This window comes from Sapajus apella, unplaced genomic scaffold (genome assembly GCF_009761245.1).
Source record: "Sapajus apella isolate SASKATOON/1434 unplaced genomic scaffold, GSC_monkey_1.0 scaffold176, whole genome shotgun sequence".
NCBI lineage: Eukaryota > Metazoa > Chordata > Mammalia > Primates > Cebidae > Sapajus > Sapajus apella.
Genome location: NW_022437116.1, coordinates 600,278 through 626,889, shown reverse-complemented (window position 1 = coordinate 626,889; position 26,612 = coordinate 600,278). Strand labels below are relative to the sequence as shown.

General features: G+C 35.9%; 1 protein-coding gene across 1 annotated transcript in view; it reads left to right on the top strand.

Moving 5' to 3' along the window:
• LOC116542964 (teneurin-1-like) overlaps positions 1 to 14,500 on the top strand; it is a 316,984-nt gene extending 302,484 nt beyond the window's left edge. The window contains exons 4-5 of the mRNA XM_032268250.1: positions 9,776 to 10,036; positions 13,687 to 14,500. Of these exons, the coding sequence (XP_032124141.1) occupies positions 9,776 to 10,036; positions 13,687 to 13,817 (392 nt within the window). The 3' untranslated portion in view covers positions 13,818 to 14,500. The remainder of the gene's footprint in view (positions 1 to 9,775; positions 10,037 to 13,686) is intronic.
• Positions 14,501 to 26,612: the final 12,112 nt, after the last annotated feature.

The window sequence follows — 26,612 nt, the reverse complement described above, 5'->3', positions numbered from 1 at the left end:
AAGTGATCCTCCCACCTCAGCCTCCCAAGTAGTTGGGACTACAGGCAGATGCCACCACACATGGCTAATTTTTTTTTAATGGAGACAGTCTCGCTTTATTGTTCAGTCTGGTTTCAAACTCCTGGGCTCAAGCAATCCTCCCACCTTGGCTTCCCAAAGTGGTGGGACTACAGTCAAGAGCCACCCACATCCAGCCAGAATCTCTTTTTGCTATTCCTGAAAAATTTTTTTAGTGACATTTTCTGAGTTCCTGAAAACAGGCTGTCAGAAGAGCTACAAACTCACTCCAGGGCATTCTACAAACTTAGGGATATGGCATGAAACTGGTTGATGAGAATGACAAAAGAAATTTCTATTCAAGCCAGCTTAAAGATGGTCCTTTACCAAGGTTTTGTGACTAGTTTCAATAACATTTCCCCAGTTCTACACCCTAGAGTACATTTCTGAAGATTTTTAACAGGCAATTATTTCCCAATTCATTGTGCCAAAAAGTATAGTGAAGAAAGCTTCTTTTGTGTGACTATTTCAGTCAGAAGATGATACTGAGTACTTATTCTCCATTAGTCTAATATTATAAATTGTATTTTTCTGAATTCACAGCCAATGGGCTGCTGTCTTTCTCTTCTTGCCAAATTTGTGGAACATCTGTTATTTGAAACACACAGCTAATTTACCAAAATAGCAATTTTTCAATTTGCATTAGTAGGCATTGTTTTATGTTAAGCAAAACCACCTCAAATGTGTCAGATTTGGGTTCAAGATGTTAACCCTTTCAAGAGTGGTTCCATGTTAGCTATTAATTTTTAAAATATGGTATTTAGGGTCCTTTGCCTAGAATTCTTCTAAGGCTTGAGGAGATGGCAATACCACCTTAGAATGTAATTTATTCTGCAGTTCATGATGGACGCTGGCTCTAGTGCACCATTCTATCTTGGCATTTTTACTCATTCATCACAAAGTAAATGCTTACAGAGAAGTGTAGAATGTTACAGAAATAATATTGCTTGCCTTTATGAGTATGTGTTTGAAGCACTCACAAGTGCTTTTAATGGTTATTTAACTCTAGCTCATTGATCTCACTTCTAGATAGAATTGTGCAGCAGATTAATGTAGTTTAAAATTTCAGACACACACACATACACCTTGACAAAAGAGCTTCACATACTTAGTGAGCATAATGGAAATACACAAGTATACCTGGAAGACCATGATGGGCAATAAGGATGCAGGTTCTAAAGTGTTATGAACAGCCAGAAAATTGGGCCAACACATGTAAGAAATGAGAAATTTTTAGGGCCATTGAGCACCATGCATTTTCAGTGTTCAGTAGCCCTGAAAATTTCTCATTTTGGCCAGGAAGTCTCTGTCTCATTCAAAATGTTGAAATAAAGGGAACATGCACAGGTTCTCATTGATCTAAATTTCTGTTGAAGTCCAGGACCTCCCACCATCTTTTCTAGTCCTTTATTCTTTTTCCAGACCCTTATTACAAAGACTGCAGAGATAGCATCCAATTTTTGTCATTGTAGTGGTAACTGCTGAGCTAGCTTCAAAACAAGTTCTCCCATCTTATGTGAATATAGCCTAAATGGAGCTGTTCACTAAGGTGAAAATTAGTTTAAGGAAATAGCAGTTGCTTATTCCCACATCAAATTCTTTTCCTCTTGTTAGATTGCTGAAGGATATTTTAATCTCTCTCTAAATATGATTGGAGTTTGTTTTGATTTCTTCCAGGTTTCTACCTCATCTTCTTTCTTTCTGAGTTTCTGCTATAATTCTGTGTCCTCTGATTTGAGCCATTTTTACAGATTTTCAATTCACTGTACTTCTGAGAGCATCCTTTTTTGATATTAACATAGCCTTTTAACTGCATTCTAGGATGTCTCCAGTTAGCCAGTATTGGTCACAAAGCATGAATATTTCTACTTCAAGCTTTTAACTCTGCCCAGATTTGTTGCCATGCTTTTCAGTATACTGACAGATGGAGTAATCTTGAAAATTAAATAAGGTATAATTAGTAGGTCCTGAGTGCCGAGATAATGGGTGCATTTGAAACTGTCAAGGGGAGATTAGGGTCCAGGAAGCTTAGTTATTTTATTTAAGTCCTTTTATAACCCCAGGCTCCTGTCTTGCACGTGGGAGCATTCCATCTCTCATTCCTGTGCCCCAGAAAAAGCTGATGAGCCCTCAGCAGAAAAATTAAAGTTAGGTTTGGATGATGTCTTTATTACTTAGCTGTCATTAGGGACTTAAAAGAGGCTCTGTGTGGAACTTCCCAAAGGACATGACAAGGTCCTGTTAACTCACTCTGCTCACTGCCTAGTGTACTGCTGTACATTTGATAAAACGTTTTCATGAAGAGAGGAGGAAATTAAATTGAACTAATTTTCTAAGACTAAGAAAAATCAGAGGAGAATATTTTGTTTTGATTTCTTTACTTGAAATTGAGTGGGTGTTCAGTGAAGCTGTGTTTAAGTAAACTTACTTGAACTGATTTAGTTGACAATTTTATACCGTTTTCTTTTTAAAGCCCTCAAACTGAGAAATATAAAATGGTACCCAGTAGTGAAAATTATTTGCCTGTTAGCTGGTATTACTCACTTCTTTCTCTCTGTATTTCTTGATTAAGGTTGTAATAATCCATTGCATTTTTCCCCGGAGCCAGTAATGAATTATTAGTGGGTCAGTAATATTTTTTAATTGTGTGAATTTTATTCATTATGTTTCCAATAGCCATGTTGTAAATGGATAATTTTATATTTGATGAGTAATGATTTACTCAGTTGCTTTTTTACATTTTAAATTTTAGATACTCTATTTCTCTATCAATAATCTTGCAATTCATAGTAGATACATAGGCCCTATCAATACTTTAACATGGCATGAATTATAATTATGGCATAAGATCTTGTTTAACTTATATGTACTATACCCTTCACAAAGAGGGATAAATGGCACCTTGATTTCATAAAACTAACTCTTTTCCCATTTGAAAGCATTGACGAGTACACATATTGGACAACATGTTCAGGTTATAATTATAGAATTTTAAAGCAAGTCAGTTACCTAGAGATTTATTTCTAGTTGGATTCATACATCTTACAAACGAGAAAACTGTGGCCCCCCAAAATGTTAAGTGACTTATCCAAAAATCACATGGCTAATTAATAAAACTTGCTTCTGCACGTAATCTATAAGGGTTGTTATGAGTCACAATAATTAAAGCTAAGAATTCTATCCCCTCCCCCCTCCCTTATTATGGAAATGGACTATACTCTTTAAAAGTTATATCCCAAATTTCTCAGGTAATGATTAAAATTAATCACACTTCTTGACTTCCAGTTACTTATTTGGAGTGTAATGCCTTAAAACTCTCTTTATATAGAGGAAGCATGCGTAGGTAGAATTTTAAGAAAAATAATCTTAAGCTTATCAGAAACAGAGAAATGGGCCGGGCATGGTAGCTCACACCTGTAATACTTGAGCCAAGGAGTTCTAGACCAGCCTGGGCAACACTGGGGAGAGCTCTTCTCTACAAATAATTTTAAAATTAGCTGGGTGTGGTAGTGCAAGTCTATAGTCCCAGTTACTTGGGAGGCTGAGGCGGGAGGAGGATCTCCTGAGCCTGGGAAGTTGAGGCTGCAGTGAGCCAAGATAGTGCCACTGCACTCCAGCCTGGGTGACAGAGCAAAACCCTGTCTCAAACAAAACAAAACAAAACACAGAAATGGCATTTCTAGAACAAAGCTAATACAGATAGCTATAACTGTCCTTTTCAAGTTTTGATAAGTGTCTTCTTTAGGCTGAACACCTGATGGTCAGCCCTTAGATTCAGAGAGAAAGTACAGTTTATTTTTTATTCAGCATTTCAGAGCATTTTTTTAAAGTTATTAATTTGTTAGCATTAGTAGATGCCTAATGTGATCCTATGTGGCGGACCAACTCTACTCAATCTCATGATCATCAACTATAAATGTTTCCCTATCTGCTGAAAGCTTAGCAGTGATGAGTTTCATCCTTAGTTTCCCTCCTAAATTTGACTTTCAACTCTTATGTGTCTAGGACAAAAGTACACCCTAGAAGATCCCTGAGCAATCATGCATCAGCCAGGCGGGGTGGCTCACACCTATAATCTTAGCACTTTGAGAGGCCGAGGCAAATGGATCACCTGAGATCAGGAATTCGAGACCAGCCTGGCCAACATGGAGAAACCTGTCTCTACTAAAAATACAAAAATTAGCCAGGCAGGCACCTGTCATCCCAGCTACTCGGGAGGCTCAGGCAGGAGAATTGCTTGAACCTGGGAGGCAGAGGTTGCAGTGAGCTGAGACTGTGCCATTGCACTACAGCCTGGGCAACAAGAGTGAAACTCTGTCAAAAAAAAAAAAAAGAATGAAAGAAAAAGAAATCATGCATCAGTCTTAATGGCCTCTTGGCTTAAATATAAGCAAGATGACATTTTGACTACCTTTTTGTTCATGTTACATTTACTTTATTCTAGTAGAGAGAAAAGAGTAAGACCTCCTTCTAGCTTTGAGACTCCCAGCTCCACCTGTGAAAATGGATTCAAAAGTCTCCTTGTTGTTTTAATATCTGGTGGTGTACAGTCAATTAAAAATCATTGTAGGGGTCTAATTGAAGAATAATAAACTACACTTACTACATATACTTAAGGTGTGCCATATGATAAACTTTAGCATGTATACACCTGTGAAACTATCACCCCAATCAAGATAACAGACATTTAGATCACCCCAAAGTTTCTTTGTGTTCTTTGTTATCCAGCTCTCCCTCCACCCTTTCCCCCAGGCAACCACTTATTGGCTTAATGTCACAGGAGATTAGTTTAATTTTCTAGAATTTTATATAAATGGAAGTATACCATATATAGAAGTGTGTCCGTCTTCTTTCACTTAGCAGTCATTTTGAAGCCCATAACATTGTTATGCATCAGTAGTCCATTCCTTTTTAAGACTGAGTAATATTCCATTGTGTAAATATACCACAGGTGGTTTATTCATTCATGTGTTCATAGACACGTGGGACATTACTACTTTTCAGCTATTTTCAAATAAAGCTGGTATGAACAACTTTGTACGGTTGGAAAGAAGTTTTCATTTATTTGTGATAAATGTCAAAGAGTGCATTGCTCTTTAGGTAAGTATAGATTTAACTTTTCAGAAAACTGCCACACTGTTTTCTTAAGTGGTTGTACAGTTTTACTTCCTCACCACAAGTGTATGAGAATTATAATTGCTCCACATTCTTTCTTGAAACTTCTTGTGGTCAGAATTCTTTTAGCCATTCTATTGGATATGTAGCGGTATCTCATTGTGGCTGTAGTTTGCATTTTCCGGGTAACAGTGGTATCAAGCATCTTTTCATTTGCTTGTCTTTTGTTGAAGATATCTTTAAGATAGGGGTGGCAAATTCTCTGGCCACCCCTATCTTTTGTTGGAGTATCTCTTTAAACTTTTTGCCCACTTAAAAAATTGAATTTCAAGCATTGTAGAAAGCAGTATGACAGTACCTCAAAGAGCTAAAAGCAGAACTATCATTTGACACAGCAATCCTATTACTGGTTATATATTCAGAGGAATATAAATCATTCTACCATAAAGACATATGCACTCAGATGTTCATTGCAGCACTATTCATAATAGTAAAGGCATGGAATCAACCTAAATGCCCATTAATGACAGATTGGATAAAGAAAATGTGATACAGACTAGGTGCAGTGGCTCAGACCTGTAATCCCAGCATTTTGAAAGGCTGAGGCAGGAAGAAAGAAACAGGAAATGTGGTACATATACACCATGGAATACTATGCAGCCATAAAATAGAACAAGATCATGTCTTTTGTGAGAACATGGATGGAGCTGGAGGCTATTATCCTTAGCAACTAATGCAGAAACAAAAAAAAAAAGCAAATACCACATGTTCTCACTTATAAGTGGGAGCTAAATGGTGAGAGCTCATGAACACAGAGAAGGGAACAAGAGACACTGGAGGTACATGAGGGTGGAGGGTGGGAGGAGGGAGAGAAGTAGACAAAATAATTATTGTGTACTAGGCTTAATACCTGAGTGATAAAAAAAAAAATCTGTACAACAAACCCCTATGACAAACCTGCACATGGACTCCAAACCTTTTTATCTAAAAAGATAAATTAATTAAAAATAAAGAACTAAAAAGAAAATATTCCCTGCTATAGAATGCACCGTTATTCTGATCACATCAATTATCAACATAATTTTAGTCATTATAATTAACCCAATAATTAATTTATGGATTAATAAATCCTAAATCTATTTTATATAGATATTTCTTATATCTGTATTAAAAAGTAAAGCAAATAATTTTACTTTATATGTGAAGATAACAATAACTTAAGTTCAAAAGATATATACATTTAGAAGAAAAATAAAAAGTCTAGAGAATATCACAATATTTGATAGCATAACTAAATTTCATGTAAAAACAAAAAAAATTGAATTTAAATTCTAGTCTGCTCAAATTTTGTCTCTTGCAAGGCTGCAAAATAGGTTTTCCTTCGAACAAAAACGAATTATCTGTTTGTGAGGTTGCAAATATATTATTCACTTGACCACATCTCTACCTGTTTCCTCTTAAAAAGTAGTTTCTCATAGTATCAGTCTATCCATTTAAATCTTAGACATTCTAAGATTGTACTTACATTTCTCTTGTAACTAGTTTTTGGTAAGAAGAGATCTATAATAAACCCCATTGAACTTTATCTTCTCTAGAGAATATGTAGTACTTTAGGTAACAAGGGTATATGTGCAAGGCTAGAAAACAACCACTTACGGTGTGTCGTAAGTACTTTATAGATAATGCATCTTATGGGAATTTTGAGCACCATCAAGACGTTTGTGTATTTAAGAAAATATTTTAAAATGGTGACACTGATTTCAAGAAAAGGAAGGAAATGAGGCAGTTCGATAAACATCAGTTACTATAAGGAAGTGAAACTTTTTCTCTTTTTCTTTCTTTTTTTTTTTTTTTTTTTTTTTTTTGCTTTACCACTTAAAGAGCAACTGATAGCTAACTTGGATTGTTATTTTTCTAATTATAGATTGACAAGAAAGTATACTTTTATCTGACTGTATTTAATTAGAGAATTTACGAGTTAATCTTTGTAGTCAAAGCAAGATATAGTTCCAATAGAAAATAAATTGTTTATCCTATGCAATTTTTTATCAGATTACATAGCATTTTCTTAGAAAGGAACAAATCTGTGTTCTGATATCCTTTTGAATGGGAAAAAAATCTCTTTAATAAAAAGGAAATCTGCTTACACCTGTCAGTGCTTTTAAAAAAACTTTATCTAGTGTTTTATTAATCTGGAATGACAAATTGGACCTGTATTTATTTTTATATGCTCATCCTTTTCCAACAAATGCCATGACTCAGATGCTCATATTAAAATCTTTGGAAAGCCACATCTCATGTGCCATTGTACGAGTGAAACTAAATGCAAGTCTGTGCTTTTGGAAGTAAATTTTCTAATTAGTGCCCTGAATCCATGGAAAATAAATGGAGATATTTCACAGCAATTCAGAGCAAAAGCTTCCTTTCTTGTGTCTTTAAACAGAATTAGAGATGGTGCAGCAAAATCTGTGGTGATGCCATGATGAGCTTGCACCCTCGCTACTACCCATTCCCTGGCTCCCATTCACTTCAAAGAAATCTCTAGGGCAGTCATTTTCAAAGTATGATTCCTGGACCAGCAGCATGGGTCTCAACAGGGAAGTCATGCGAAATGCAAATTCTCTGGCCCTACTCCACACCTGCTGAATCAGAAACTTAAATTGGAAGGCACGAATGGGAGTGGGGGTGCAGCAATCTATGTTTTAACAAGGCTTTTAGGTGATTCTGAAGCAGACAAGTTTGAGAGCCACTGGTCTAGGGGAGTGAAGTAAGTTGTGAATACAGACCTATGTAAAATTTATTTCTTACAGCTTCAAGCTGAAAGGTTTATTACCAGGTTGCTGTAGCAACAACTGCACAGTAGGATTGGATAATGAAACATTGTGAAATTAAGAGGCATGAATATTAACTGATCCCAATATTCTAGATTGCTAAAATTTATATTGGGCAAAATGGATTTTTACTTTTAGCCTTATGGCAAGAAGAAGCATGGTTTCATAAAATTTTCTGTTTGACAAGTGGAAACCAGGACTATTTTTTTGAATACCACTCCTTTGGAATTTAGCCAAGTTTTTGTAGAAAAAGGGAATTACCCTTAAAGACATTCATCATGGAAATCAAAAAGTAACATACTCAGCAGTGACTTATAACCCTGAAAGAGTTAATTTTTAATTGAATTTTTCTAATACATTATAGTAGCTTTATTTGCCTACTATATGTTTCAAAAGTGCAGTGCTAGGCATGTAGTGATATTAAATAAACAGAAAGAATTGGTTTGTTAAACTCTTATTTGGTAATTACATGCCACAAAAATAGCTATTTTTAAAATGTATTCATATTATGCTTGCTTTCCTCTAGTGTATGGTCTAAAATCCAGTACTTTCTGTATTCAAAGAATTAAATTCATGTTAGAGTTTGCATTTTATTGATATGTGCTAAGGATTAGATGCACTCAGTTAAGCTCCATCCCAGCCAAATGACATACCCTGTCTCTGATGTCAGTCTGAGAAAATCCTATATAGTGTACTACATCTCCGGATTACCTTATCTAAGTATTACATGGACATTTCAGATGATATGTCTTGGCATGTGGTCATTTTTCATTAACTTATTAGGAATTGTTAAAGCATCTTTTCCCCTTTTTGACACCTTGCTATAATTGAATGTAAAATTGACTGTAAGACTGAATGCCTGATATTCATGCAGTAAGCTGATGGGGCATCGTTGGTGTCCAGCAGAAACCATGCCTAGATGGGTGTTTTAGGAAAAAGGGCTCTGTTGCTATCTGATGTGAGATATGGACAAATAACATCTATCCTCTGGAGTTTATTTTTCTCAACTATAAAAAGAAGGAATTCATTGCATCATCTTCAAGGTTCTGAAATTTTTATAGTTCTAAGATCCAGGGGGAAAGGAGAGGAAATCCAATCTATGAACCACTGCCAAGCTACAATATATGACTAAAATTTTTTAGCTATTTGTTGAAAAAAATGAATTAAACAGAATAATTAGCATTAAGTCAGCCTTGAACTCTTAAAATCAATGGGAAATAATGATATTAGATACTGATGATTTAGAGTTTAAATTAACATGTTTTAGGAAAAATACTTCAGCAAAGTGCATTCGAACTTAATTCTTTTTTCTCAGTTTTCACATTAAATTATTTATTCTTAAATCCAGTGTGTGTGGAATACTTAGAAAAGCAAATAATTTTAATATTTTAAGCATAGGTATGCTCTGTACATCATATGTATTCTTCCTAGAAAAGAAACATCTTTTAAAGGACAGCTCTCTACACTTTATACTCCTCTGCACTCACTTATTTCATTACATTTTGTGAAACCTAAAATTGTAGCTATAAAGCTATTTTGGGCCCCCTTTTTCCAGAACCTTGTAAGAATCAACAGGAGCATAATTTTAAGCTACAGAAGTGCAAAATAAGCACAGAGTCCTAGCTGCCATAAATAAAAGGCCAGAATTCTAACTTTGCAAAAACACATAATTACTACCAATGGGGGAGGGGGAAATGAGGACAAAAAGGAGAATTTTCTGGGAGATTACTTCATACTTCTAAACATTTTCTCTGAACTTTGTTTCTTCTCAGAGATGGAATTCTGCGAAACCTCTCACACTCTGTGCTCTGGCTACCAAACAGACATGCACAGCGTTTCCCGGCATGGCTACCAGCTAGAGATGGGATCTGATGTGGACACAGAGACAGAAGGTGCTGCCTCACCTGACCATGCACTAAGAATGTGGATACGGGGAATGAAATCAGAGCATAGCTCCTGTTTGTCCAGCCGGGCCAACTCTGCATTGTCCTTGACTGACACTGACCATGAAAGGAAGTCTGATGGGGAAAATGGTAATAAACTACTGGCATTGTTTAAGTAAAACACAGAAAGAATGCAGTTTTTAGCCTTTGCTTTGTTCTCCTTCCCTATATCTGCCCTTCTTTCATTCAATAAGCAGAAGGGAAATACAACTTAGCAGGGACTCAGGGACAAGGCACGTACCTAAGTATCTGGCAAATAGATATTTATTTATAATAACAGACAAAATACTTTTCATTTTTGGCCAGCTCCCAAGGGAAATAATCCCAAGTAATCAGTAATGTGCATGTTTTGTTTATTACTCACCTTTTATATTCATCTTTATTTTCCACCGCAATATTAGTGGGATTTATTATAAAATATATAAATGTTATGTATTTGGGCTTTATATCAATATATGAACAGTGAGATGAACAATTGTACAATAAGCATATTCTATATGTGCTTACTATTTGGATTCAGACTAACCTGTTGAATGTACAAATTTAAATTTATCAGGTTGGACTGAAATAATTTTAAAAAAACAGAAGGTGAATTAACATCATCCATTTGCTTGACAATAACGACTAGCAGCAGTATCATTATGTTGTAATCATATACGATTTTTTTGCAAGTTTTATAAAAGGAAAAGTTTTGTCTTTTTGATTTGTTGGAAAGGGTTTAATTTATTTTATTTCTGTTCTTCTGCTCCTACCAGAGAACAAAATCTTTCCATAAAAAGCACATGAATGCTTATTAAGCACATTAATCTAGTGTCTCCATCGTTCTGTTTATGTAAATTTTGTAGGTCCCCATCACCATGACCACAACGCTTAGTCTGTTAACAGTGGTAATTAGTAATTTTTCAGGTGGCAGAGAGATCACCAGCTGTCCTGTGCCTGCAGTTTTTTTGTTTGTTTGTTTTTCTATTTTGTCTTCTACTGCCTCCTTTAACCCAAAGGTGACGCTGGCCATATAATCAGGAATGAGAGGTTACCTACTAGTTAGAATATCACTTCCTAAATAATAGACCATAACACTTTATAATATCACCAAGTATCCCTGGGATCTTAATTTTTTAAATTATTTTCATATATGTATGTGTTCATGTATGCATTGTTGACTTTGGCCAAGCATATAGGAAGTAACGTGTGGAAATGAGAAGGGAACATACTTGATATATGTAGCATGTTCATGTAAGTGAAAAGCATTAGGATACAAGTTCGGAGACCTTTGGTCACAGCAGTTTTCTGGGTTTCATCTGTCAATTGGGAAAGACAATGACCAAAATTATATGAAACGGGGTGGTAGGTGATCTCTTATACTGCCAAGACATCTTGTTTTCCCTCGTCTCACTCTGGACATATTCACTAGGTTGAAACATTAAAATGAAAGAAAGAAGTTTCCCCACTGGGCTCTACTATTCTTTTTGTGTGTGTGTGAAATGATTACTACAATCAAATTTATTAACATATTTGTCACTACACATAGTTTACCATTTGTGTGTGTGTGGTAAGAACACTTAAGATTGGTGCTAGGCAATTTTAAATATATGATACAGTATTATTAACTATAGTCAACCATGCTGTATCTTAGGTCTCCAGAAATTACTGATTCTGCATGACAAAAACTCTGTAATTTTTGATCAACATCTCTACATTCCCTCCTCCTATAGCCTCTGGCAACCACCATTCTACTTTCTACTTTCATGAGTTTAACTGTTTTAAATTCCTTGTATAACAGAGATAATGCAGTATTTATCTTTTTGTGCCTGGCTTATTTTACTTAAAAATATTCTCCAGGTTCATTCCTTTTGTCACAAAGAATGAGATTTCCTTCTTAAAGGCTGAATAATATTTAATTTTATCTATGTATCTATCTACATTATATACAAATAAATATATACAATTGGGCCTTTGTAGCTGTGGATTCTGCATCCATGGATTCAAGCAATCACATATTAAAAATACCAAAAACTCAACAAATGAACCAAAAAAGCTGCATCTGTATTGAAGATGTACAGACTTTTTTCTTGCCATTATTCCCTAAAAATACAGTATAATAACTATATACATAATGATAGATATTTTCAGTAATCTAAAGATGATTTAAAGTATATGGGAGGATGCACATAGATTTTATGCAAATGGTACACTATTTCATATCAGGTACTTGAGCATCCATAGATTTTGGTATCCATGGGAAGTACTGGAACCTCTCCCCAAACAACTGTGGAATGACTGATAACATACAATTTATAAAAATATAATGGAATATTATTTCTACATAAATAGATAGAAAGATAGATAAACAGATACCTGGTTTGGATATTTGTCTTCTCCAAATCTCATGTTGAAATTAGACTCCCAATGTTGGAGGTGAGGCCCAGTGGGAGGTGTTTGGGTCATGAGGGTGAATCCTTCATGAACAGCTTGATGCCATTTCAGGTAATGAGTGACTTCTTGCTCCATTAGTTCACATGAGAACTGGTGTTTAAAAAAGCATGACACCTCACCTCATCTCTTGCACCCTCTCTTGCCACGTGACATGCCTGTATCCCCTTTGCCTTCTGCCATGATTGGAGGTTCCCTGAAACTCTCAGCAGAAGCAGATGCTTCTTGTACAGTCTGCAGAACCATGAACCAAATAAAGGTCTTTCCTATAAATTATCCAGCCTCAGCTATTCCTTTATAGGAACACAACAAGGTCTAAAACTATGTATATATGTAAAATTATGTTACTCATTTTTGTTATGAGTCATTTGAGTTTCTTATACATTTTGGATATTAAGCCCTTATCAGATGTATTGTTTCCAAATATGTTCTCTCATTTTATATGTTGTCTCTTCACTATGTTATTGTTTTTTGCTGTACAAAAGCCTTTTAGTTTGATGTAATCCCATTTGTCCATTTTTGCTTTTGTTGCCTATGCTTTTTTTTTTTTTAATTGTACTTTAGGTTCTGGGGTATATGTGCAGAACATGCAGGATTGTTGCATCGGTACACACATGGCAATATGGTTTGCTGCCTCCATCCCCACATCACCTACATCTCGCATTTCTCCCCGTTATCCCTCCCCAACCTCCCCACCACCCCCCGCTGTCCCTTCCTTGCCCCTGTCAACAGACCCCAGTGTGTGATGCTCCCCTCCCTGTGTCCATATGTTCTCATTGTTCAACACCAGCCTATGAGTGAGAACATGCATTGTTTGATTTTCTGTTCTTGTGTCAGTTTGCTGAAAATGATGCTTTCCAGATTCATCCATGTCCCTACAAAGGACATGAACTCATCGTTTTTTATGGCTGCATAGTATTCCATGGTGTATATGTGCCACATTTTGCTTGTCCAGTCCATTGTCAATGGGCATTTGGGCTGGTTCCAGGTATTTGCTATTGTAAAAAGTGCCACTATGAACATATGTGTGCGTGGCTCTACTATTCTTCTACCTCTGCAAGTCCCTTAGTATGAGGTATCTTTTGGGGTGATGAAAATATTCCAGAATAAGATAGATGATGATTGTATAACCGTGAAAATACTAAAAAACACTGAATTGTATGTGTTAAAAGGACGAATATCATGTATGTGAATTATATTGCAATTAAGCTGTTTTTTAAGTAACCACTAGATGAAGGGTAAGGGTTGAAGTTTGAGGAATTGCAGATAACTTGGAGAAGGCTTAAATAGTAAAATGTTTACTGTTGCAGGTTTCAAATTCTCTCCTGTTTGCTGTGACATGGAGGCTCAAGCTGGGTCTACTCAAGGCAAGTGTTTTCAAATATTTGATCACATATTATTTTTACTTCACCCCATCTCTGGCACCTACCCCCAAAAATGAAACCCTGCTTCTCTGACAAACAACACACAAGGCTGCTCAAGGAAACTGTCAGAGAATACAGTGGCAGCTTGTTTGTTTTCTTCTTGAACATTTCATGTGTAAATGTTGGTGGTGAAGAGGAGGTGAAGGGGGAGCTAGGGAGAAGGATAAGACAGGATTCCAGGCAGGATAAGAAAACAGTTATTCAACCTGGGAGGAGAGATTGAAATCAGGTTGGGTTGGATTTGGCTTTATGACTTTCTACATATCTACCATGCTTTACATGGCTCTAATCATTAACTCCATATATTTTAGGTATTGTCATAACTTTCAGATGCTGTTTAGCAATTGGCTTTGGTCTCTTCCTCCACCTGTTTATGCTTGGCTTTATAATCACACTTTATCCACGTCATCAAACATAAATAGTACCTTCAAATTAAAAAAATGTTCATTCTCTTCTGTATACCTATATTTTCACTGTTATTCCTTAGTAAGGGGGCATTGGTGTTCTTTTGCTTTTGCCTTCATTGTGTTCATTGGGTTTTGCCCCTTTGGAGAGGGATACTACTGAAAGTAACATTTATAAATTGTTTTCACAACTCGGCCTGTCCTGGGCCCTTCTCTAACACCTCGTAGAAGGGTCTCCACATTTCGCCACAAGGCAATGACTCAACAATGGGATGGAGCTGAGGTAGAAGAATGGCTTGAACCTGGTAGGCCAAGGTTACCGTGAGCTGAGATCCTGCCATTGCACTCCAGCCTGGGTGACAAAGTGAGACTCCGTCTCAAAAAAAAAAAAAAAGGATGGAGCTAGTATATAAAAATTAGAATAGAACAGTGTTTTTAACATGTAGGAACAATATGAATGTTCACTGTTATTATTGGATCAGCATTTCAAAATTTCCAAATATACTTTTCATATCTTTATCCCATTTCATCCTTACACCACTCTGTGAAACAAATTCTACTATTATCTCTATTTTACATATGAGGAAGTGTTAAAACAACAATTCAGAAACAATCTAGCTAAATGCAATGGATTTTTTTTCCAAATGTCCATTGCTTTCTCCCTTGGATCATATATGTATGCAATATGTGAACTTGAACAACTCTTCCCTGTTCAGTTCTGTATGTCTTACTTTGACTTATACTAATATTTTCAATGAGGAGTATATAATTTGGGTTCTTATTTATCACCTATGCTAAGATTTTACCAGTGTGAATTCCACAAATTTTAATTGATGACAGCATTTCCATAGATTCATGAAGAGGTGGTTTGAGTTAAGGTAAGAGTGTAAATGGCTTTTCCAAAAGCACATTAATTTGAGGAAACAAGTTATTTCCAATGAATGAACTTGGCATTTGTATGAAAATGTTGCTATTTATTTCCTATTGATTTCATCCATTCACGAAAGCATGCTTATCAGGGCATCTATTTCATTAATTTGAGTTTACATATGTTATATTTGAAAAAGTAAAACTACTTAGAATATTTTTATGTATATTTTTCACTACCTCAGACTCCATCCCATCCCATCCCTGTGCCTCAATTAATGTAAGTGACGTTTCATTTTGTTTCTGTCTTCCCATACTTTCTGAATTTTAGATTATTGATGAGGCAATGGGCATGATATCATAGATCAGCTTAGGAACATTTGAGCCTCACTGCTGTGAATGTTAGATAAAAGTGAAGATGGGGGAAATTGTTAATTTAGGTGAATTGTCCAACTGAGAAAATTCTGAGAAGTAATTTCAAAGATGCTTACTATTCTGTTCATCCTAGGAGAATATGACTTTGGTTTTCTACTTACATTTCAAAAATCATATCTATAAGGATGTATTTCATTAATTGGCCAAGTCTTTCAGATTTTTTTTCTCATTTCCTTAACTGTTTGGTTGCCCTTAATTGAATTTATGTCTCTGACATTTTATAACTCATGAAGTTTATAACACCTTGTGGAAGGGTCTGCACATTTCACCGCAAGGCAATGACTCAACAATGAGATGGATCTGAGGCAGAAGAATGGCTTGAACCTGGGAAGCCGAGGTTGCCATGAGCTGAGATCGTGCCATTGCACTCCAGCCTGGGTGACAAAGTGAGACTCCATCTCAAGAAAAAAAAAAAAAAAAAAGGGATGGAACTAGTATATAAAAATTAGAATCGAACAGTGCAAGAAATAACCCTTAATTTCAGAACTAAAACACTTCAACTTGAAGCCCTAAAGTGCTGGAAAGGAAAACCATCGGGTGACAGAAGGGGATCTGGAGGTTTTCACAGAGGTAGAAGGACGCTAATGCATTATGTTTCTGTTCTCTCAAATTTGTCCTAAGTAAACCCTTTATCATCTGTTGATGCCGAATTGTCTATTAAGAAAAATGTAGATTCACTCAAGTTAGCTTCATTTTGGGACCTGGGAACAGTCAATACCTAGGTAATACTTTTATATCATCCATCATGCTTTATTCTACCTCTTTTCCATTCCCATTTCACCTTACTAACAACATTGCTACTCATCATAGGTTTATACTAGAGTTGTGTATTTTATATCCTAACAGTGGTTGTTAATAAGTGCTAGACTGGAAGCTACTTGAAGAAAGGGTCTGATTTATTCACTTTTGTGGCTTCAGTACTTAGCAAGGGGACCTAGAGCACAGCAGGCACTAAATAAATGAAAACTATGCATTGCTATAAGGGTAAAATATATTTTTTGTGGATCTTGTCTGATCTTGTGTGATTCTTCTAAGGATAGAAGTGTTACAGTGTGTCAGACCTCTGCTCATCTAACATATAACTCTATCCCTGACAGGTGATCTAATGGGCATTTAATTATTTTATCTTTAATTATGGGTACATAGTAGGTATACATATTTACGGGTACCTGTGATGTTTTGATACAGGCATACAATGTATAATCGGGGCATCCATCACCTCAAGCATTTATCATTTCCTTGTTAAGAACATTCCAATTCCACTATTTCAGTTATTTTTAAATATATAAGTTAACATTGACTACGGTCACCCTGTTGTGCTATCAAACACTAGATCTTATTCATTCTCCCTAGCTATATTTGTGCACTTATTAACCATCCTTACCTTTCCCCCAACTTCCCTCTACCCTTTTCAGCCTCTGGGCACCATCCGTCTACTCTCTATCTTCATAAGTTCAATTGTTTTGATTTTTAGCTCCCACAAATCAATAAGAACATGTGAACTTTGTCTTTCTGTGCCTGACTTATTTCACTTGACATAGTATCCTCCAATTCCATTCATGTTGTTGCAAATGACAAGATTTCATTCTTTTAATGGCTGGATAACAGTATGTTATATACATGTACTATATTTTCTTTATCCATTCATCTGTTGATGGACATTTAGGTTGCTTCCATGTCTTGGCTATTGTAAATAGTACGATGATATATTTCCTTTCTTTTTTGTATATACTTAGTAGTGGGATTGCTAGAGCATATGGTAGTTCTATTTTTAGTTTTTTTTTTATTTTTCATTTTTTAGGGTACCTCCATACTGTTCTTCATGGTGACTATACTAAATTATATTCCCACCAACAGTATATAAGGGTTCCCATTTCTCCACATCCTAGCCAGCATTTGTTATTGCCTGCCTTTTCGGTAAAAGCCATGGTAACTGGGGTGAGGTGATATCTCATTGTAGTTTTGATTTGCATTTCTCTGATGGTTAATGATGTTGAGCATTTTGTCATATACCCGTTGGCCATTCATGTTTCTTCTTTTGAGAAATGTCTATTTTTTTGCCCATTTTAAAATCAGATTATTTGATTTTTTCCTATTGAATTGTTTGAGCTTCTTTTTTTTTTTTTTTTTTTTTTTTTTTTTTTTTTTTTTTTTGAGACGGAGTTTCGCTCTTGTTACCCAGGCTGGAGTGCAATGGCGGCGATCTCGGCTCACCGCAACCTCCGCCTCCTGGGTTCAGGCAATTCCCCTGCCTCAGCCTCCTGAGTCGCTGGGATTACAGGCACGCGCCACCATGCCCAGCTGATTTTTTTGTATTTTTTTTTTTTTTTAGTAGAGACGGGGTTTCACCCTGTTGACCAGGATGGCCTCGATCTCTTGACCTCGTGATCCACCCGCCTCGTCCTCCCAAAGTGCTGGGATTACAGGCGTGAGTCACCGCGCCCGGCCGAGCTTCTTATATTTTCTGGTATTAATCCTTTGTCAGATGGGTAGTTTGCAAATATTTTCTTCCAATCTGTGGGTTATCTCTTTACTTTCTAATGAACATTTCTTAGAAGAGTTTGATAGTCCTACTTAAGTATCAACCTCAGTGATTAGGGCATCCCTCAATAATTACATTTGACTATACATTGAACTGGAGGAAAAAACAATATCAACAGCTAAATTTGAATAATCAATTTCCAAGGATGTGTTTTTCACATATAGCCTGAATGGAACAGTTCGATTATAAAACATGAAAATAAAAATTGTTTATCAAGAAGCTAAATGGAAAGAAATTTTCTAGGTAGTTAAAAAGGTATTGTAACCTTTAATAAAGTATAAATTGCAAATCAATTATTTATAGTTATTGTCTTGATGATAATCATATTTCTGTTCAAGCAATATTCATTAAGCACGTCTCTTTGCCAAACTCTGTACTAGAGATTGGGAATATATGAAAGATGAATAATACACATTCCCCAACCTCACGGAATTTACCATCTACTGGGAGAGATTAATGCCCTAATAGTTAAGATTGTTTATTACAGGTAACAGAAATCAATTTGAGCTAGCTTAAACAGAAAACAATTGTATTAAAAGTGCATAAGAATACAGGGCGACTATAGTCAATAATAGTCTAATTGTACATTTAAAAATAACTGAAAGAGTAAAATTGGATCATTTTAATACAAAGGATAAATGCTTGACAGGATGGATACCTCATTTTACATGTTGTTATTAATATGCATTGCATGCTTATATCAAAGCATCTCATGTACCCCATAAATATATATATATACCTACTAGGTACCCACAAGAAATACTTTAAAAAAATAGAGTACATGAGAATGCCTCATGGGACTCAGGGCAAGAGTGTGGCTGTATCACAAGAAGGGATTTGTTGCAGTCCCTTAACAATTCTCAAAACAATTGTTAAGAAATTGCTTTGTTTCTAAACCCATTTCCTTCACCTCTGTCTCTTCGGGTTGACTTTCTCTCTAAGTTTCCATCCACAAGACAAGCATAAAACCCCATACCCCATAAAACTCTAATTTATATTACTTCTATTCAGAAAAGAAGCTAAGATTAACCAGATGTTTTGTTAGTGACATTTTTAAATTCTAAGGAGACAGAATAATTTTCTAAACTTGAGTCAGCTGTCTACCACTGGTCTCATCAGCTACAATGAGGGGTAAGGTCAGTAGTACAAATATTGCTTTGGGGGAGCCTACTCATTTGATTCTCGAAGCAGTTCCCAATGTAAGGCTGCCAGTGTCAAATGGACACATGTACCCAAAGAGGTCTATTAGAGAGTATTGAAAGTTAATTTTAACACACTTTAGTTAATACCATGATAAAGATACAGTAGCTTGCAATCTAAATACACAATGTTTTCTATATAGTAAGTGTTTAAGAATAGCTATGATATAAGACAGATCTAGGTTTTTGCCCTAGTTCTGCCATTTACCTGCTGTGTGTCCTTGGACAGGTAACTAAAGATCTCGAAATCTTAGTTTCTTTATCCGTCAAATGGTAACATTACCTACTTCATAGTCTTGGGAGCTTTTGTGGTAAGGATTAAATGAGAAATGGATATATAGCACTTGACATTGTGTCTGTTACAATGAAATGCTCTATAAATGTCAGTTGCGGTTGTTATCACTATTCATTTATTATGCACATATTATGGGATAGATGTTATCAGGTAAGGTACCTGTTATCAAGTATTAGACAAAGAGGCAATATAGCTTCTGAAACATCTAGTATCCTAGGGAACTCTTTAGCCTAGTAGAACCCAGCCTACTTTCTGCTCATTTCAAACCTCATTAAAAATCATTGCACTTGTCTTATTTTAAGTAACACAACATTTTATTAATAGGCAAAAGCCTTATTCTGCTAAGTCTAGAAGACTGAGAGGAAATGCACTGAGGCACTTCAGACCTGGCTGTGGGTTAACTTGTGCTATTGTATTTCCCATTGTCATTGTAGCAGTCCTATAAGGTAGAGCTGGGATTTTAATTAGTACTCAGAAGGCCTGTTGATTTCCATGACTGTTGAGCAGCTGAGCTCCTTATGTTCTGTTCAGGAAATTTACAGGTAAGGTAATAACTGATACAATATCATAACAGCCAAGAAATCCATTAGTACTGTTCCCTGTTGCTTCTGTACCACAGAACCTGAGTAGCATAGTATGTGCTACCAATAAACATACCGTCATAGCCATGCATATGCTGTTCTCAGACCCTAATTTCATTCAAGGAAACAGCTGGAGCTGTGAAAAAATGGCTAGCCTAATGCCTGGGTTTCTTGAATGACGTGTAATAGTTATACCCAAATGAGGAGTTATTTCTTCTGATATTTGACCACGTAGGGCCATTCGTATACATTTGATGGAAGGAATTTGCTCATTTGTTTTCCATTTCTTTCCTTTGCTTTTTTTGTTTTCCCCTGGTAGGGTAAGTTATATAGGTCCCTTCCATAGCAGTGATAACAGTTCCTCAGAAACCATCTGATTGTTAAAGGAAGTGTATGAAACAATGCAATGACTTGGTAATAGCTTCAGCAGGAGCCCTGCCATATAACTGACATCCTAATGGCTCTGTTGGACCCATTAGGCATGTATGAGACAGTGCAGTTGACTCTGTAACAGCTCCTTTGGAGATGTTACACTATCAGAGGAAGTGTGTAAGTTATTGGGATTACTTTATGTGTGGGTGAGATACTTCTGTGATGACTGTGATATTCAAAATTAAAAACCACTTTGATGATACTGAATTTCAAGTCATTATCAAGTAGATATAACAAGGTCATATTTTCTTTTTCAGTAGAACATTTTAACTAGTATTATTTTTATATTAAAGTAATATTGGCCAATGGTTTAAAAATTAATAGTAAAAACAGGTTGAAAGTTAATAAGTGAAACATCCCCCTCCCTCCCATACTTCAGGTGTCACTCTTGAGAGATAGTCAGTGATAATAATGTATTATGTATCATTCCCAAAATTTTCCATGCATGTACAAATGGGATCACATACTACAAAAAGTCTCATAATTTTTTTCCAGTTCATATTATCTTGGAGATTTCTCCATATCTGTAGTATAAACCTGCCTCATTATTTTTAATGACTATATTAGGATCCTGTTTATATATGTGTTATTTTTTATTTAGTCAGTCCCTTGTTGATGGACATCTAGATCTCCAGTGTTTTGATATTAAAAACAGTGCTGCACTTAATATTCTTGTACACATCTTTTGCACACCTCTTGTATAATTTATTAGAAGTAGAAATGAAGGGCTGAAAATATAGACATTTAATGTTTGTTTACATATTAGAAAATTTCCCCCTTAAAAGAGACCTACCAATTTATTTACTTACTAAAGCTATATAAAAGTATGTGTTTTCCCATATACTTATCAACACTGACAATGATGAGAAAGCTTTCTAATACCCAATCTGCAAGATGAAACACAGTATTTATTCTTGCTATTATGTTGTATCTATTTATGGGTGAGCTTGGTCATCTTTTTAGGTTAATAGCCCATTTCCATCACTTCTCTCAATTTCCTGTTGACATACTTTGCCCATTTTCCCTTTCGAATTTTTATATTTTCTTATTAGTTCTCTAGAATACTTCATATTGACTACACATTATGCCTTTTTCTTAGTTTGATATTTGTCTTTTTAAATAGGTGCATTGTGTGTGTGTTTAGTGTATGTGTGGTGTGTGTGTATAGGATGAGACTTACATTTTTTAGAGGTAAAATTCAACTATTTGCACTTTATAGATGGTGAATCTCTGTGTGTGTGTGTATATATGTAGATATATAGTATACATATATGTATATGTAGCCATGTAGATATATATGTAGATATGTATACTATATGTATACATATATGTAGGTATACATATGTAGTATATGTATACCTACATATATGTATACATATAGTATACATATATAGTATACTGTATATGTATATATGTAACATTCATGTTACTTTGCACTGTCCATCTTTTCACTTTTAATAGATATTCATGAGATTGCTGGTCATATGTATACTATATAGTATACATATATGTAGATATATATATATGTCTTTGCTAACAGTACTATAATATCTGCAATTTCAAATATAAATTGCCTAAAATTTTATTTTAATTTAAAAATAGAATATAAGTATCTATACACAAATAAATGTAAATGTGTGGCACGCATACATTTAATATATAATATATACATATGCATATATTTATATGAAAGCAAACTTGAATGTAAAAGTTAAATACAGTACAAATAATGTAGTTATTAAAATTAATTAGTATTATATAGGTTAGTTTTTGGAGTTGACTTTGATCTATTATTTACTCTCTTACTCCTTTAGTACATTACTGTGAAAGAAGCGAAAATGAGTTGAAGTGCTTGAAAAGAGCTTAGAAAATGAAGAGAAAAATATGGCTGAGCCTATATTCTCCAGAAATAAAATGACAACATTGTCATCTGAATTTGAAAATGATGTTTCAATTGCCATAGTTAGGATATATGCTTTTGGTTGTTCTTTTCTGGTTTGGGAATGGGCTCATGTTAAGTCATTCATGCTACCTTGCACTGCCCATCTTTTCACTTTTAATAGATATTCATGAGATTGCTGGTCAGAGTTAATTTTTTGGTAGGTATTTAAAGTGGAATGAAAAGTAGCTCACAGTTCGAATGCATGCTGTGAATTTTTTTTCATATACCCTATTTGATCACTTTTTGAAATAACTGAAATATATTTAGAGAAAAGAGGAATCATCTTAGCTATTTCAGAGGCATGTTGATTATCTAGTAGTTTTTTGTTATAAAAGTTAATACTTTTTAATCAATAGATTATTGAAGAAAATTGGGAAATTACTGAAAAACAAGAAAAAATCCTTAAGGTTCTCTCCCAAATAAAATATTAGTCACATTCTCTCATGAATCAGCATCTTTTCTTTTTCTTTCCATGCATCATATAACCTGATCAGGATCCACACAACCTGATATTTCATTTAAATTAAAATGTCAGCAATTTTCAATGTTACTAAGTCTTAATTGAATGTTATTTTAAATATATTAGGTAGATGTAACATAATTAACCATATGCTATTTTTTGGTTATTAAAATTTCCAATATTTCACTAGAATAAAAATACTAAAATAGACATCTTTGTAATCAAAGATTGGTCTCCTCCTGATTTATTAGTAGAGTTCTACAAATAAAATTACTGTGTTCAAAAGTATTTTCATTAAGGTTCCAGATAAATTTTATCAAATTATATCAAGATTCCTACTCCCCCATTAGTAAAACATGATAGTGGCCATTTTAGTGTGCCCTCTCTGGTATTGATAATTTACTTTGAAGTATTTTTTACCAACTTGAAATGCAAAAAATATAACTATAGTCATGTACTGTATAATAATGTTTTGGTCAATGACAGACCATATATATGATAATAGTCTCATAATATAATAATGCCATATTTTTACTGTACCTTTTCTACATTTAGATATGTTTAGATGCATACACACTTAGCATTGTGCTATAATTGCCTACAATATTCGGTGAAGTTTAGTAACAAGCTGTACAGGTTTGTAGCCTAGCAACAATAGACTACCCCTATGGCCTAGGCGTGTAGTAGGCTATACCATCCAGGCTTGTGTAAGTATAATCTGTGATTTTTGCACAATGACAAAATCACCTAACTACACATTTCTCAAATTGTATCCCTGTTGTTAAGAAATGCATGACTGTATGTTGTTTAAAATTACATGTCATTAGAGACAGAAAGGAAGCTAGCTGACTAGAGGCATCTGGTACATGCCTCCTCCACAAAGAAGAACCAAAATAGCGAGTAATCACACTTTGAATACATCATCTATGAGAGAATGCTGGAATTCAACAAAGAAGTGACAGGAAATACCTAAGGCAAGGAAAAAGAGGGAAGCAAGGCAGCCTGCTCAGCTGGAATGGGCTGGGAGCCTGGAGAAGATCCCCAGTATGAGGAAGGGGCAAGTAAGAGACCCCAGCAGTCTCACTGTGGACTCTTGCAGTTCTAGCTATGGAGAACCCTTGATTCATGTGGGCCCTGAAACTAAGATAGAGAATCTACCTGGGGACTATGTGATGGCATTGCTCCAAAGAGAGATGTCACATTGGGTCTCAACCCACCCCACCCTCCAAGTCCTAAAAAGCTACAGCATGGCACCATTTTGAGAGCTCAGTCTCCGACAGCATCCTGTCCTAGGGCTCAACATCCTCTGCATCTACACATCCCTGGAGTACAATGAACATCCTCTGCCTACAGCCTCCATCGCAGCTGGCTGCTGCTACCAGGGTCAAAGTACGAGCCATTGGCAGCAACCCCACGGCCCACAGAAGTGGAGCCTCTTGCATTTACAAGCACCCTAATGACAGGCAACCTACTGTAGCTACCACCCAGGGATAAAGTGCACACTTCCCATCCACCTGACAATTGCTCCTGCCACTGAAAACAACCTGTGGCTCCCTGATATCAGGGCCACAGTGCAGCCACTGACACCCTCATGTAAGCATTCCACCTGGGGTCTGGGGATCACCCTACCCCTGCCTACTACAGTCAGCACCAGCATGTACCACAGGAGGAGGCCCTTAATACAGATCTGCCTGGCCTAGCACCACTACTACCAGTGTCCAAGCTCATTGTCCAGGGGAGTGAGGAGTGCCCTGCTCAGTCCACCAATGTTGGCAACTGAGCACTCCCCCCAGAAGCCTCAAGTTGGGCCAACACAATCAGCTGCTACTACCAATGCTTGTACCCACTAGCATGCACGACCTGCAAGCCTGGGAACTGGCCTGCCCAACTTGCTACAGCCACTGCCAACACCAGCACAGATCACTTGGAAAATAGGAGGTTGTCTTGCCACTGTTACTGCTACTGCCTATGCCACACCTGCTGGTCAGCAGCCCAAGGGGCCACTTACTCATCTGGTCCACTGCTGCCACTGCCGGCACTTGAGCAAGCTTTCTGGAGACCCAAAGATCAACCTGCCTGGACCCACTAACACTGGTGCCAGCATGCACTGCCCTGGATGGACCCAAGAATAGGCACACTTGACCTGTCACTGCCACCACTGCAGCTCAAGGAGAGGCCCACCTAGCATCCCCATCCACAGCAAAACTTTGCCATAGCCTTCACTAACAACTGCACGCTAAGCCACTGAGGGCATCATAGATGTTACTGATGTTGTTTACAGCTGAAGGAGTCACACAGAGATGACACAACTGCAGAGTACCCAGAAGCAAAGCAAAACTTTTCTACCCAACCAACACAATAGATATGTGTTCAGGAAAAAGTCTTCCCCTACCAAAGCAAATACAAAAATGTTAGAAGGAGCAACTGTTATACCTGATGCACACATATCAATGTAAGGACAAAAGAAACATTAAAAAGCAAGAAAATATGGTACCTCAAAAGAACACAATAATTATCTAGCAACAGATTCTAATGAAAAAATAATTCATGAAATCCCAGGAAAATAATGCAAAATAATTCAGTGAGACAAAAAATAAAATACCCCGGAATACAGCTAACCAAAGAAGTGAAAGATGTACAACAAGAATTACAACACACTGCTATAAAAAAATCAGAGATAACACAAACAAATGGAAAAATGTTCCATGCTCATGGATAGGAAAAATCAATATCATTAAAATGGCCATACTCCCCAAAGCAATTTTACAGATTCAGTGTTATTCCTATCAAACTACCAATGACATTTTTCACAGAATTAGGAGAAAACTATACCAAAATTTATATGGAGCCAAAAAAAGCCAGAGTAGTCAAAGTAATCCTAAGTAAAAATAATGAAGCTGGAGGCATCACATTACATGACTTCAAACTACACAACAAGGCTGCAATAACCAAAACAGTACGGTACTGGTACAAAAACAGACACATAGACCAGTGGAACAAAATAGAGAGCCCAAAAATAAAACTGCACACCTACAACCATCTGATCTTTGACAAAGTCAACAGAAACGAGCAATGGGGAAAGAACTCCCTATTCAATAAATGGTACTGGAATAACTGGCTAGCCATATGTAGAAGATTAAAACTGGACCTCTTCCTTTCACCAGATACAAAAATTAAGATGGACTAAAGGCTTAAATGTAAAACCTAAATCTGTAAAAACCCTAGAAGAAAACCTAGGAACTACCATTCTGGACATAGGCCCTAGCAAAGATTTTATGATGAAGATACCAAAAGCAATTCCAACAAAAACAAAAATTAACAAATAAGGCCTATTTAAACTAAAGAGCTTCTGCACAGCAAAAGAAACAATCAACTGAGTAAACAGAAAACCTACAGAATGAGAGAAAATATTTACAAACTATGACTGACAAATGTAATATCTAGAATCTATAGAGAACTTAATAAGCAAAAATCAAACAACCCCATTAAAAAGTGAGCAAAGTTACAAATAGACATTTTTCAAAAGAAGATGTAAATGCAGCCAACAAGTATATGAAGAAAGGCTCAACATTGCTAATCGTCAGAGAAATGCAAACTAAAATCACAATGAGATGCCATCTCACCAGTCAGAATGGTTATTATTAAAAAGATTTAA